At 44.6% G+C, this 13,628-nt stretch overlaps 1 protein-coding gene across 1 annotated transcript in view; it reads left to right on the plus strand.

Moving 5' to 3' along the window:
- Positions 1-205: 205 nt before the first annotated feature.
- The window catches only part of UTP11 (UTP11 small subunit processome component), a 167,148-nt gene continuing 153,725 nt past the window's right edge, over positions 206-13,628 (plus strand). The window contains exons 1-3 of the mRNA XM_069622670.1: positions 206-352; positions 4,575-4,636; positions 7,518-7,620. Of these exons, the coding sequence (XP_069478771.1) occupies positions 290-352; positions 4,575-4,636; positions 7,518-7,620 (228 nt within the window). The 5' untranslated portion in view covers positions 206-289. The remainder of the gene's footprint in view (positions 353-4,574; positions 4,637-7,517; positions 7,621-13,628) is intronic.

Here is a 13,628-nt window from a genome sequence, read left to right on the forward strand (position 1 = left end):
TGATTGGCTACATGGTGGAAGTTGCTGGGGCCCGCCTAGAAGCTCTTTTCATTTGAAAGGCCCTGATGCCGTCCCTTGTCACTTGGACAAGGAGGAATCGAATGGTCGTGTTTCTCAGATGCCTGCCACGATGCGCCACAAGCGGGACTGCTTGCGTCTGATGAAGCACGTGACTTGGGAGACACGTCCGAGCGTGCAACCCACGTGATCTAGGGGAGACGGAGCCTTGCTAAGGTCCTTTTCTCAGATAGGAAGTGGACACTAACTACCACTCGCATACCGTTCCATCATGTCCGCTGCCTTCAAGAAAGCGCTGAAATCCAACCAAAAGGAACATCGGGAGCGCTCCCAGGTAAATGGGGGTCAGAAAGACCTTTGTGGGGATGGGGCCACGCGTGTGAGGGGGAAAGGGTCCAAAGAGTGGACGAGGCGGCCACAGTTAGACCTGGTTCTTGTAAGGGCAGGGTCACACGTGGAGAGAAAGAGTCCGTATCTTTGAGGCAGACATGGGGGTGTGGGGGTTTCGGCTCTAACTCCACACATGCCAGTATTTATTCAGAGACCTATGTAGTCCTGGTTTCAAATGTGCATTCTGGGGCATGTAGTCCTTGAGGTTCCCCGATTATAAACCCTGGACTACGAGTCCCAGAATGCAAAATTAACACCAGGATTGAATGATTGTCACTTGAATAGATAATGTTGGCATGTATGTAACTTTTGGGTCTCAAAGCAAGGTTAAGTCTGAGGCTCCTGAGGGGGGTGGTGCTTTATAAATTACTGGAGTTTAACTTTTTGACAGGGTGATCCCAACACAGCCTATTAGGACCACCTATCAAGTTGAGAGGATTGAGTCCAGAGCCTGGGTGCAACAAAAACAATGTCATAGATCCACCCCCCGCCCTCTTAAAAATGCATCCACGTTTACAAATTGCAGGTCAAGACTTTTCATTAAAAACAGTACTCTGGACCCCGTTGTTTGCGAAAATGTTTATGATGTTATGCATTTCACCGCATATTGTGCCTGTTCGATTGTGAATTCTAGGTCACAAGCCTGAAGGGGCATTGAGACTGGTAGTATTTGGAGTAGCGTGAACGCCTCCTGGCATTTCAGGAAGGAAATTGTCTGACCGATGCTCCAAGCTGAAGATTACTATTTTTTTCATCTGTTTTTGTATTTTCTGTTCACTTCTGAAAACCACAGACTCGTTTCAATGAAGTTATACTAAAGACATTTTAAAAAAGTGATTGGCATGGGTGGGGGATTATTAATGTTGATATGGCTTGAGCAAAGGCAGTAACCTCTCATTTAAAAAGTTGAATGCTCACAGTTCTCAAGAAAAAAGCCCTGCAAGGTTCAGGCTGCAGGCGAGACCTGTCCATTCCTTTGATCTGGTACAAGTGTCTTGGTAGTTAACATAATTTAATACTCTACGAGTTAATTTAAAATGAACTCCCTAAACTGGCGGCAGGAAGCAGTTACGTGTAGACAAACATGTAGGTGGCTCCCTGCTGCCACATTTCTGTCGTTTGCATGACGTAGTGCAAATATGTAGGGCAAAAGGTTGTTATGTGGCATTTGTATAGCCCTTTGGAAGACCATAGTTATAGATGCAAGATGTGAAGGAAGGCTTTCTAAAATGCGTGCCTGCGTTTTTAGCCAGCATGGAAGCTAGTGAGTGGCTGGGTCCCTAGTTGCAGCCCATAGATATGATATGAGATGAGAGGATGGATGCCGTGAAAGATTGTCAGGGGTGTAGGAGAGTTAGTTGACTGATTTAGATTATGTGAACAGCTGGACCAAATTATTTGGTGGGACTCTACGGTATTCTTTGGATGCGGTGATGTGTGTATGGGTGGGTGAAGTTGAGCAGTGTTTATTTCAGGTGTATGGAGGTGTTGTTTTTCTTGAGCGCTTGACGTTCCAGCAAAGAAAGGCTGACACCTAGTTAGGTGTAGTCTGGTGGAGCTGACCTGGCGGAGATGCATTCCGTGTGGAGGCTTTGTCCTGCCTTGTTGACCCCTCAGGACCCACCCGCCCCCGTATTCCTGTCAGGGGTGTGTGAAAGTTCATCCAGGAGATGGACTAAGTCTGTGAAGATGCTGAAGGGACGAGCCAGGTTTCGTGTCTCCCTGAACGCTAGTTGATTTTGTATGCAGCGATTGGTAAATAGGATCGAGGTCCAGATGGTGGGTTCTTGGACTGAGAAAGAGGAGCCAGCCCCCTATTTCGTTTGATTTTGCCACTGAAATGACTAGAAGTGCTGTGACTGATCTGAGGTTTCTGACAGGTCTGTAGTGTGTGTATGCTGCAGTTATTCTGGCCATATGTTGTGGAGACCTTGGTGAGTGATGCATATTGCTTTGAAGGTGGATCGTCGCTCGATTGGAAGCCAGTGTGGACAAAGAGGGCGAATGTGATGTGTTCTCTAGGGCTAGGAGAAACCTTGCAGCAGTGTTTTTTGTACCTGTTGGAGTTTTCTTAGTTATAATGATCTAGGGCATTAGCATAGTCTAAGCGTGAAAGGATGGTAACGGTGATGGCAGAGACTGTCAGAGAGTCAGGTAGGGAAAGATTCATCGGAGAAGGCGCAAGTGTAGCTAGAAGTTTTTTGTCACAGTTGATGTGTTGTGAAAGAGTTAAGCCTGCCTTCATAACGCATTCAAGGCTTATTTACTGTGTTGGAGTGGGGCGGGGGGGGTTAGAGTGAGTGGCCACGGGGTGTGTTGGTGGAAGAGGGCGGTCTTCCCGCAGAGCATGATTTTGGTTTTTCCTGGGTTGAGTAGGAGGTGATTGGTGGTCATCCAGTGTTCGATTTCTGAGAGACATGATGCGGGGGAGGTGGAGGAGGGTACTTTTTGGATTTTGAAGACGATTGAGTGTCGTCTGCGTAGTTGTAGCAAGAAAGGCTGTGGGATCTAATGAGTGCGGGGAAGGGGCTGAGGTAGAGGTTAAAGAGTAGAGGGGAGAGAGAGGCACCCTGCAGCAGTCTGAGTGCAACTGGGTGGGGAGTCGAGGAGAAAAGACTGCATGTGTATTATGCGGTATCTGTTGGAGAGGAAGGAGGGTATCCATTTCAGAGCAACGTCCGTGATGCCGAAAGAGTGGAGTCTGGCCGTGATCAAGTCAGGTGGTAATTGTAACAAAGGCTGCCAAGAGGTCAAGGAGAATTACGGTGGTGCAGCCTTTCCTTTCTGCGTGTCTTTTCATCTCAGATGGAAACTAGGCATGATTCAGTTCCTCGCAATTTGAATTCTTGCTCCCTTCACACTATATACAAGTTGTCTTTACTTTGGGCCTCTAAACGAGTTGGGTGGTATCCATTAAATGTGGCATTAACGCTATTACTGCCACACGTAGGGGTCTGCCCAATCATGAGTCTGACAGCATTTAACCCCTGCTCTAAGCTCAGGGTAAATGCGCAAACTTAACGCCCATTTTTGGGTGCTATTAGCATGCGCTAATTGCGCATATAATGCCTCATTGGGTCCAATGGGGGACACCCATTACCACCCAACCCTTGATCCGGTGCAGATAATTAGGCAGAAATGAAGTGTGGAACACCTTTCTCAAAATGTATTATCGAATGGTTAGAAATATTTTATGCAAGACTTGTAAAGAGCTCCTTTGCTATTGCACAACCTTGTGGCGTTGATGCCTCTCGTGTTAATTCTGAACTGAAGTGGTTCGATTAATTTCTATGTTTGGGGATGAGGGATAAGATGAGGGAATTGTCCTGGCAAAGCATCATAAACTGAATGAACCGGCTCCGCCTCACCTTCTAGTTCAGGTTTGGGAGTGGGTGGTCCTGAGAGGTGGTTGGAAGTTTTCGCAGTCTCCCATCTATTTAGTTTGTTTGTATCTGGTGGTGTCAGAAGGGGCTAGGGATCTTTTGCTGTATCGATGGTGGCAGGCAGTTTGAGGGTATTGTTGGCAGTTTTAATTGCTAATCTCCAAATTTCCCAAACCCTTGCCCGTCTTAAGTGGGCAGTGAGTTGAGTATTTCAAGCAGGTGTGATGTGTGCCTGAAAGTAGAGGGTGGGGTTTGGATTATTAGTATTGAGAGCATTCCAGGGAGTTTGTCTTGGGCGCTTATGTAGGTGCAGATCTTCTGAATTGGTATTTGTTCTTGGGCTCCACCTTGTCGTTCCTTCCTCTGCGCTGACCACCAAGGTGAAAAATCGTAATGTCTAAAGCATCAAAATATTGTATGCAATGAAATGGCAGTCCATTCCCATGAATTATGGGGTACAACCCACATTCTATTAAGCAGTTGCATGAATTGTGCTTCAGACCTTGTCCTATGGTAATCATTTCTTCTCAAAGCTTAATCTCCTATGATCGTTTCAGTATTTCCTTTCTTCCAAAGTATGAAACAATCTAGGCCAGGCCAGACCAGACCAGGTCACTCATAAAATGTATTCTTTCTATATTTAATGCACATTTGCTGCTACATGAAAGCCTGTTTTAACCCCATGGATCATGTTTTGATAATGTTATACATGCATGTGTCCTAATTTTTGTAATTCTTATTTTTTTAAATTTTTATTAACCTTGTCTACGTCTTCTTTTTCAGCCTGGCTTTCGGAAAAATGTGGGTCTTTTGGAGAAGAAAAAGGATTACAAGCTTCGCGCAGAGTAAGCTAACATTCTCTTTGGGGTATTAAACTGATATGCAAGGAATGGGGCCGAAAATGATGTTTACTGTGTCAAGAAGCTTCTTCTGATTTGCTTTGCAAAACCTCTGTGAAAGTATATATATTTTTTTTTTTTTGTATTTTTTTTTTTTTTTGGACAAACATTGCTTTTTAGGACTGTCCTTAAAAAGCCACACCCAGTAAGATGTTAAAATAATCCACACATATCTTCAGTGGAGATGTTTTGCATGTGTGCACTTCCATCATACATTTTCGTATAAGAAATCCTGAAGACCTTCCCATATTTTACTATTCATTGGGCTAACGAGCCTGACTTTTTTTTTTTACAGAGAAGTGTCCCCTGTCTTTTTCATGGAAATAAAGCCATTAAGAAATGATGTAATTGAAATAAAACTGGATGCACGTTAGCTGATGGTGCACACCGTATGCAGGAAAATAAATGAATGGGTATAGTGCAAGCTGTCTATCATTGCTTACTATCCAAGGAAATATACACAGACCATTTCAGAAGAAAAATTGGAATGCACTCACACCATACCAAAAAACACTTTCACATTTCGCACTGATATATGTATTGCGTTGTAGGCTGGTAGAAACCATCCGATGCAGTGCAAATCTGTCCATACTCCGATGAATGTTCTATTCTTTCTCCACCGTGATAAAACTCCACTGACTGCAGGTGATGTATTCATATTCTGTTTAAGGTACGGCGCCTGGTCAATAGAGCCCACCACGGCTTTGCACCTGGCTCCTCTACAAAATGTTGCCACAGTACCAGATGGCTAAAGCAAGGTTAGCCTCTAAAAGTCTTCTTTCCACTGTGACGAACCCAGGAGCTGTGTCCCTTTTTCTCCCTTTTCCGGACACACTACTCCAGTAACAAAATCACACTGAAGCCAAAAGCTTCTTACAGCTTTCCCTATTGTTAAAATACATATGCCAGAGCAACCATGATATCTCTGTAGAAAGGACTTGATTACCAAGCGTTTGATTTGAATTGTTATTTATTATACACCTATACACAATTGCTTCAAGGTGCAACAAGGCAAGGAAGGGGAACAAAGTGAAGACAAGACAAATGATCTTATTAGGCCTTGTGATATTCAGATCGTGCAAGTATGCAACACGACGTGCAGGAGGAAGTGCAACCAGGGCAGAGGGTTCTGAGTTAAGTGTGAGGGAGACTGGGACAACAGGGTGCAATTCCAGCCAGGAAGTTCAAGGTAGGCCAGTGCAAGGTGGGTCAGGCGCCAAGTGGGGTGGGGGGATGCCCTGTAAGACTCACGGGGCACCAAGCAGCCAGTCAGCAGAGTAGATTAGCAGGGGAGAGGGAGACGGAGAGAGAACAAGGAGGAGAAAATAAAGGTCTTGAGGAGCTTCTGGAACTTAAGGACGGAGAGAGGCAGGGAGGCGGTTCTCGAGGGAAGCCCCTGCAGAGGAGAGGGATCTTCCTCCCCCACCCCCCACCCTCCCACTCTCTGCTTGGAGAAGCGACTGACCCACAGAGAGTTAGATGAGCGGTGGGTTCTAGTCGGGAGGTATTTAGGAATAAAGAGTTGAAGCTAGTGAGGAACACGGCCCCAAAATGCCTTGACGATGCAGTGTGTCTTGAACTTGATCCTTGCAGCCACCGGGAGGTGCAGTCCCTGGGCTTGAGGCCAAGGATAAGTCTTGCAGCCCTGTTCTGGATAAGTTGCAGAGGACGAAGAGTACATTTAGGCAGATTGCGACAGAGGCTGTTGCAGTAGTCCAGCCTAGAGAGTACCAGGGCTCTGGAGACAGTGAGCTTATGGGGGAAGGTGAGGAAAGGGAGAATACCTCTGAGGTGCAGCTGGAAGTGGGCCTTCTTGGCAAGGTCCGTGATGTGGGGGGAGAAGGGAGAGCGTGGAGTCGAAGATGACCCCCAAGGTTTTTAGCTTCACATGAGGGGAGTGGGCCCAAGGAGGGCAGCCAGAGTTGGAGAGTTAAAGCGGGTGCAGGGGTCCCAATGAGGAGGATCTGTTTTACTGGCATTACGGCAAAGATCGTTGGAGGCGCACCATGCCTGAATAGCTGGTCCGGAATGAGCGAGGTGGGGGGAGGAGGCAGAGGGTAGCCTGAAAGAGAGCTGTGTGTCATCGGTATAACCCTGAAAGTTGGAGGAGATGGTAGAGATCAGGAGGGCCAGAGGGGCCAGATAGACATTGAAGAGCCAGGGTGAGAGGATGGAGCCCTGGGGCACACCACATGTAGAGGGGGAGGTGGTGGAGAGAAAGGACCCAAGCTGGACCTGGGAGCGTCGATCTAGAGGAAAGCCGTCAGCAATGCCAGGACTTGATCCGTGATGCCCAGGTTCTCGCAGAGTCGGTTAATCTGGATGGCGTGGTTGACCGTGTCAAAAGCGGAGGAAAAGTCAAGGAGGATGAAGATAGGGAGAGTGCTGGAGTCGCAATTGGAGAGCAGATCGTCGCAGGTGTTCAGGAGAGCAGTTTCCGTGCCTCTGGCTGCTCTGAAGCCAGACTGATGGTCATGGAGACAACCAACAGATTCAATGTGGAGGGTTACCTGGGAGATGGCCAACTTCTCTAGGAGTTTGCTAAGGAAAGGAGGGATAGAGATTGGGCGATAGTTAGCTGGACAGGAGGGGTCGGTAGAAGGCTTTTTTTATTAGCGGGTGCCCAAGCGAGTGAAGAAGAGAGGAGTACCACTTGGAGAGTTTGAGAGACCCACTGTTATCTCCTTAGAAAGACCAACCTAAATACCTTGATCACAGGGTTTAAGGAAAGTCTAAATCTTTGGAATGTGTTCATGGGGGTGGGGGAATCAATAAGTATGTTGCTTTGATCTTCTTTTAAACTGCCCTCATTTTTTTTCTTTCCCAGTGACTTTCATAAGAAAAGAAATACCCTCAATGCTCTCCGTAGAAAAGCACTCGAGAAAAATCCTGATGAATTCTATTTTAAGATGACCAGTACAAAGCTCCAGGTGACTACCAACGATTTTCTATACTTTTGGCTCTTAAAGCAGAATGTGTAGGTGTCGGATTTGGACAGGTGCGAAGGTGGAGCATTTGCATCGGCGTTGGCAGTGCTGACCGTAGCTTGCTGTCTGGTGGGTTCTCTGACTGCTGATGCGCCTTGCAGAGTGTTGAAGAAAGTGATTTGGTATCCTCTAGTACCTGGTGAAAACTCCCCCAAAAACATTTGATCGTTTTGGTGTAGTCCTCTAGAGAAGTATTTACGGGCATTATTTTTACTCCCTAAAATTCTGCAAATCTAAGCAACAAAAAAACAAAGTAGGATATGTCTTCTGTACGTCAACACTACTTTGTTGGCGTGTTTACACCAAAGACATCAACAGCACATGCTCTCTGTTAGACGAGGGCCTATGAGGAGGAGGAGATGATGATGATACAATAATTTATGGTAATTACTTGCCACAAAGTAGCTTGGAACAAAAATACTTTTCTATTTCTAATGTGTTGTTTTATGTCCCCTGCCGACAATGAGACCTTGGTTTTTTATTCTCTGAAAAATCCTATTACTCCATGCTGTTGCCAGTAAAATATTGTTTCCTCCCAACAATATTATCCAGAGTCCTAATTGTTTGGGGCAAGTACACACAAAAGAGAGGAAAAACCTGTTATTGCTGGGCATTCACAAAAGGTACCTGCTTTCACAAATCTCTGTTGTGCAGTCATATTCTTGGTATCTGCAGACATTATGCCATGGGGGTATGCTGAGAGGAGTAGCTGGCACATCCTGACACATGAGTAGTCATCTAGCTGTCTCATGAGCTGATTAAAGGCCAGGTGCAAGGCAAAGCGTCTTGATGTCCAGGGTCGCCACATGCCCACTGCCTCCTTACCCCCACCTGCTTTTCTCAGCACTGCTAGAAATGGTAATGCAAAGTGTTATGGCTACTGTTCACTAAAATGGGTGCCGCCAGTAGCTCAGCGGGTTGAGCGCTCGCTGCTGCGATCTGAGCGTGATCTGCAGGTCGCAGGTTCGAATCCCGGCAAGGCCAACTCAGCCTTTCATCCTTCCGAGGTCGAAAAATTGAGTACCAATTTCGGTTGGGTGATAAAATATGTGCTCTGTAAAGCGCTTTGTATTAAGGCGCTATATAAATAACACATGATCATATGTGGCGCCGGGCATGCTCCAGACGATCGATGGCTCCATCTGCCCGCATTCAGTTCCTCCAAATTCATGCAAGTCCCCTCTATCAATAAGCAGACTGATGTGCAGGGACAGGCGAGCACCTGCACTTCTTCTAAATTGGAATTGCCCATTAATGCATAATAGTGCATTGACATGGCTGAGCAAGTTATTAACTATTGATTGAACATTGAATGCATAAAGAAATTTAACAAAGGTTAGAAAATATGACACGTTGCGCATTTGGAATCCCAAAAGCAATGTCGATTTGTATTTTATGATGTGCATGACCCACTGAATATAAAGGTCAATCCAATACTTTTGTGTTCAGTGGGGCTGTATTATTTTCACAGCAACAAATAAGAGCAAAAACAGTTACAATCTATGAAACCCACACATCAATCATAGTCAAAGAATAGTAAACAAATCACCATAAACCAGCACTAAACATAATATACAAATAAATAAAGATGAAAGAAGAGAAGAAAAAAGAAAGGGGAAGACATGAAAGAGAAAGGGAAGCTATGAGTCAAGGACTGAACATTCCATTTGAAAAACGCCATGTAAAGGCACAAGAATATTACAAATCCATCACATGAACTATAGGCAACCTTACATAGCAGAAATATTCAACAGAAAAAATGAATTACCCAAAATCAAGTTCCGAATGTATCCATAGGCATCAAGAAAACCGCTCCAAATGTCCCAAAATGTATTTTTCAGTGTCACCAGTGTGTTTGTAGATGGCTCTTTCATACGCTGAAACAGTAAGAAGCTCCTCCACCCACTCATCTATATTGAAAGAATTACTTGATTTCCAGGACCTCAAAATGAGCTTTTTAGCAATCATGCATGCGCGCAGCAACCAAGTTTTCTTACCAAAGTCCATGTCATCTAGCAAGGAGACATCGCCTAGAATTAGTAATGAAGCACTCATGGGGATTGCAATGTTCAAAACCAGACCCAATCTTTCACAAACCTTTTCCCAGAACTGCATTGTTTTGGGACAGGACCATATCAAGTGACTGAGAGCTCCTCTTGAGCACTTACACTTCCAGCAGAGATTATTGTCCAAAAGGCGTCTCCTAAATAGCCTCTCTGGTGTCCAATAGGCCCTAAACAGTAATTTCGTTTGCGAAGCTCTGAGGCCCCAATCCAAAATCACTAATCGAGTATTCTCACAGCATGTCCGCCAACATCTGAAGTCCACATCTTCCCCTAATTCTTCTGCCCAAACTTCTGGTAATCTCGGTTCACCTTAGCGAGTTTCTTTTATGATGCCATACATAGTAGAAGCAGGGTGTGATGCACTCAGACATATCATTAGAGCAGTCCAGGCAGCACTCGAAACATTCAATTGCGACATCTCAACACAAGTCGAAATAATAAGTCTCAATTTTCTATACTCAGCAAACGAACATCCCGTCATGTCATGAATCTGACCAAGCTGAGTGTACGTTAACCAACTGCCTCCTTCAAACAAATCTTTAATGTATTTCATGCCACCCACAACCATTCTGTTCAAAACAGGGTCTTACCTTGGTATTTCAAGGCTGCATTTTTCCATATGGAGGCGTCCGGGTGCAAGTAGGGACTAGCACTCACACGGCTCGAGAGCTCACACCAACAATCCTGCAAAAACGAGGTGAGCGCGCTGACATTTTCGATTTACTCCTTCGGGTAGTTAATAGTGCTTTAGGGTCCAATTGGGATACTGCACTTCACTCCCAAGGTAATATGTCAGAATATTCAGATTGTACATTGTCAGAGTCGGCAAGTCTGCACAAGTGTCGGGTAGAGAATGACAAATGGTTGTCTAAAAAATTAGGCAAGTTCATTCGCCCCAATTTCAATGGGAGTTGAAGTTTCCATATTGCGAGCCTCGGAGGGCAATATGAGGGCAATTACTCCAGATAAAGTTCTGCATAACCCCATTGATCTCCTTAAAGACACTCCCTGGAACCTTAATAGGGAGCATGCTCAGGATGTAATTTATCCAAGGTGCCAGGTTCATCTTAATGCAGTTCTGCCCCAGGTCAGTAACTTCAGAAGACTCCACCTTAACAAATCCGACTTAAGAATCGGAAGGATCCATGCAAAATTTATGGTTGGTAACTTCACCACGTCCGCTCCAATCCATATGCCAAGATATTTCAATTTTTCAGCACTCCACCTGAATTGAATTTGAGCACACGTATGCCGTTGACATAAAACATTGACTGGTAGAATCTCAGATTTGCTCCAGTTGATCTTTATATCCTGAAATCAAAGAAAATGAATGGATATTTTGCATCAAATAAGGAATACCAACAGCAGGGTCTTGAAGGGCAATCCAATAAGTCGTCAGCATATAACCAAATCAAGTTATTTCGACCATCTCCAATTATAGGGTGAAGGTTCACATCCGCCCGCAAACTTACTGCAAGTGGTTCCATAGACAGAATAAACGGGAGAGGCGAGAGCGGGCAGCCCTGCCTCGTACCACAATGAAGTTGAAAAGTACCTGACATAAGACCATTCGTCAGCACACTTGCAGAGGGGTTGTTATACAACAGCTTAACCCAGCGTTGGAAATCTTGCCCAAAGTTCATTTTCCCCATGCATGTGAACAAAAAGTCCCACTCAACACGATCAAACGCTTTTTCAGCATCTAGTGAAACGACCTCATTGGCAATGGGCTGATTGCGTCCCTTCTCAATGGTCAACAGCAGGCGTCTCATGTTGTCCGCCACCGCCCTGCCAGAGACTAAACCTACTTGGTTTTCATGTATTAGTTTCGAAATGACCCATCCCAGTCCAGTAGCCAGGATTTTTTCCAAAATTTAGCAGTCACAATTTATCAGACTGATTGGTCGATAACTTTCACATCTGGTAGCTTACTTATCCTTTTTTTCTCAAAACCGTAATCACTGCATGTCTCATTGAATCTGGTAGTGAATCAGACTCAAAGGCACCATTAAAAACATCACACAAAAGCTGTCGAGCAGATTCGGCGAGGGCTCTATAAAACTCAGTAGGCAGCCCATCAATGCCAGGTGACTTTCCCACAGACAGCTTCGAAATCGCATGTCTTAACATCATCCAATTCCACCTTACCCTCCAGGCTAGCTGCTTCATCAGCTGGCAGGCGAGAGAGAACATGCGTATCAAGGAAGTTCTCAATTTCCATCTATTCACAGGACAGTTCAGAGCTATAGAATCTTTCATAGAAACTACGGAACAAACTGTTGATATTCCTTTGCTGCATCTCCAATGTGTTATTTTAAACCTCTTACTACGGTAATAAAACGATCGCTTTCAGCCACCCCCAGCCTATGAGCAAGTAATTTCCCTGCCTTCTCACCATTCTCAAAATAATTAATCTTTTGCCTGAATAGTGCATATTCGACCTGGCTAGAGATGAGCTTGTTTAGTTCGTATTTAGCTCTTCTCAACTCAGTTTTCGTTCTCATCTTTGCTCGCTGCAAATAGTATATCTATGAATTTCCTTTGATCGCAATTTTCTGTCTTTGCCAGTTCTTGAGATCAACACTCCCCAAACAAAGCATTTCAGCGCTTCCCACACTGTAGATATTTGAACATCAGCAATCTTATTAATTCGAATGAAGTTATCAATCTCATCGGCCACCTCCTGCCTGATTTGGTCATTTTTCAGTATATAAGAATTCATTCTCCACCTTGACGACTTAATCAAAGAGTGCTGCAAGGACAATCGCAATGAAACAGGTGCGTGATCTGACACAGCAATGAGTCCAATAGTTGTATCATAGCAGTTTGAAGTCACCCGCCCAGATGTCAAGAAGCGATCAATCCGAGAATAGGTACCATGACACTGAGAATGAAAGCTATAGTCCCTGTCTGACGGGTGCTCCAGCCTCCAAATGGCGGCCAAATTGTATTTTATCAGGAGTGCATGACCCACTGAACATAAAGGTCAATCCAATACTGTTGTGTTCAGTGGGGCTGTATTTTGTATTGAGAATAGAAGTTGTAAGTACCCTCAACACCTTTGTCTTCTCAAAACGTAATTAATCCTGAGCATTATGGATCAATTGAAATTAATAACCATGCAACTTTATAAAAACGTTAATCATGTCTTTTTTTTAATTAAGTTAATGTCCTTTTTTATAACTTACTTTTCATATTTGGGAAGATAATGTATTATATGAATAAATGAAACCTTGGTGAGCAAGATTTGCTGATCAGCAAAACACAAAACCAACCTCAAATGTAATATCCGCAGTAAATCGGGCATATGATGGATATTTAATTATCCTGTCCAGGAGAAAAGCAAGTTGAATTGATCATGCGAGTTAACTCCACTTCAGATATTTCCTTACACCCCCATGCAACTCCTTTGGAGTTCAAGCTTGAGGTGAGTCCAAGCTTGAGGTGAGTCCTATCTGTGTGAAGTGTTTCAGTTGAAAGGACTTGATCGCTCTGCCTGGAAATATATTGCAGAATTCGCTCAGCGTAGTCTACTCTTTTTTTTTTTTTTTTTTTTTTTTTTTTTTATCTGGAAAGTCGCTCCTGCAGGGTAGCAGTTATCTTTACAGCAGAGGCGATTTTCCATAGCTTGCACCACCACATATGAATTTGTGGCCCAGCGGTATCCTCCAACATCTGGCCAGTATAATTCTAGCAGGGGCCAGGAGGCGGGTATTCAATTTTGAGGTTAGCCCCTTCACAGGATATACCACTTCCACCACCTTAACCAATATCCCCTTTGTCAGGTCCAGTTGCAGCTGCTTCCCTGTGATCTCTTTGATTAGGGCCAAGACATCCCCTTCTGCAGGTCCTTCAAAGGTGCAACAAGTCATCTTGCAGTCCTCC

Source organism: Ambystoma mexicanum, chromosome 11, assembly GCF_040938575.1.
Source record: "Ambystoma mexicanum isolate Mex_15411 chromosome 11, UKY_AmexF1_1, whole genome shotgun sequence".
Classification (NCBI taxonomy): Eukaryota; Metazoa; Chordata; class Amphibia; order Caudata; family Ambystomatidae; genus Ambystoma; species Ambystoma mexicanum.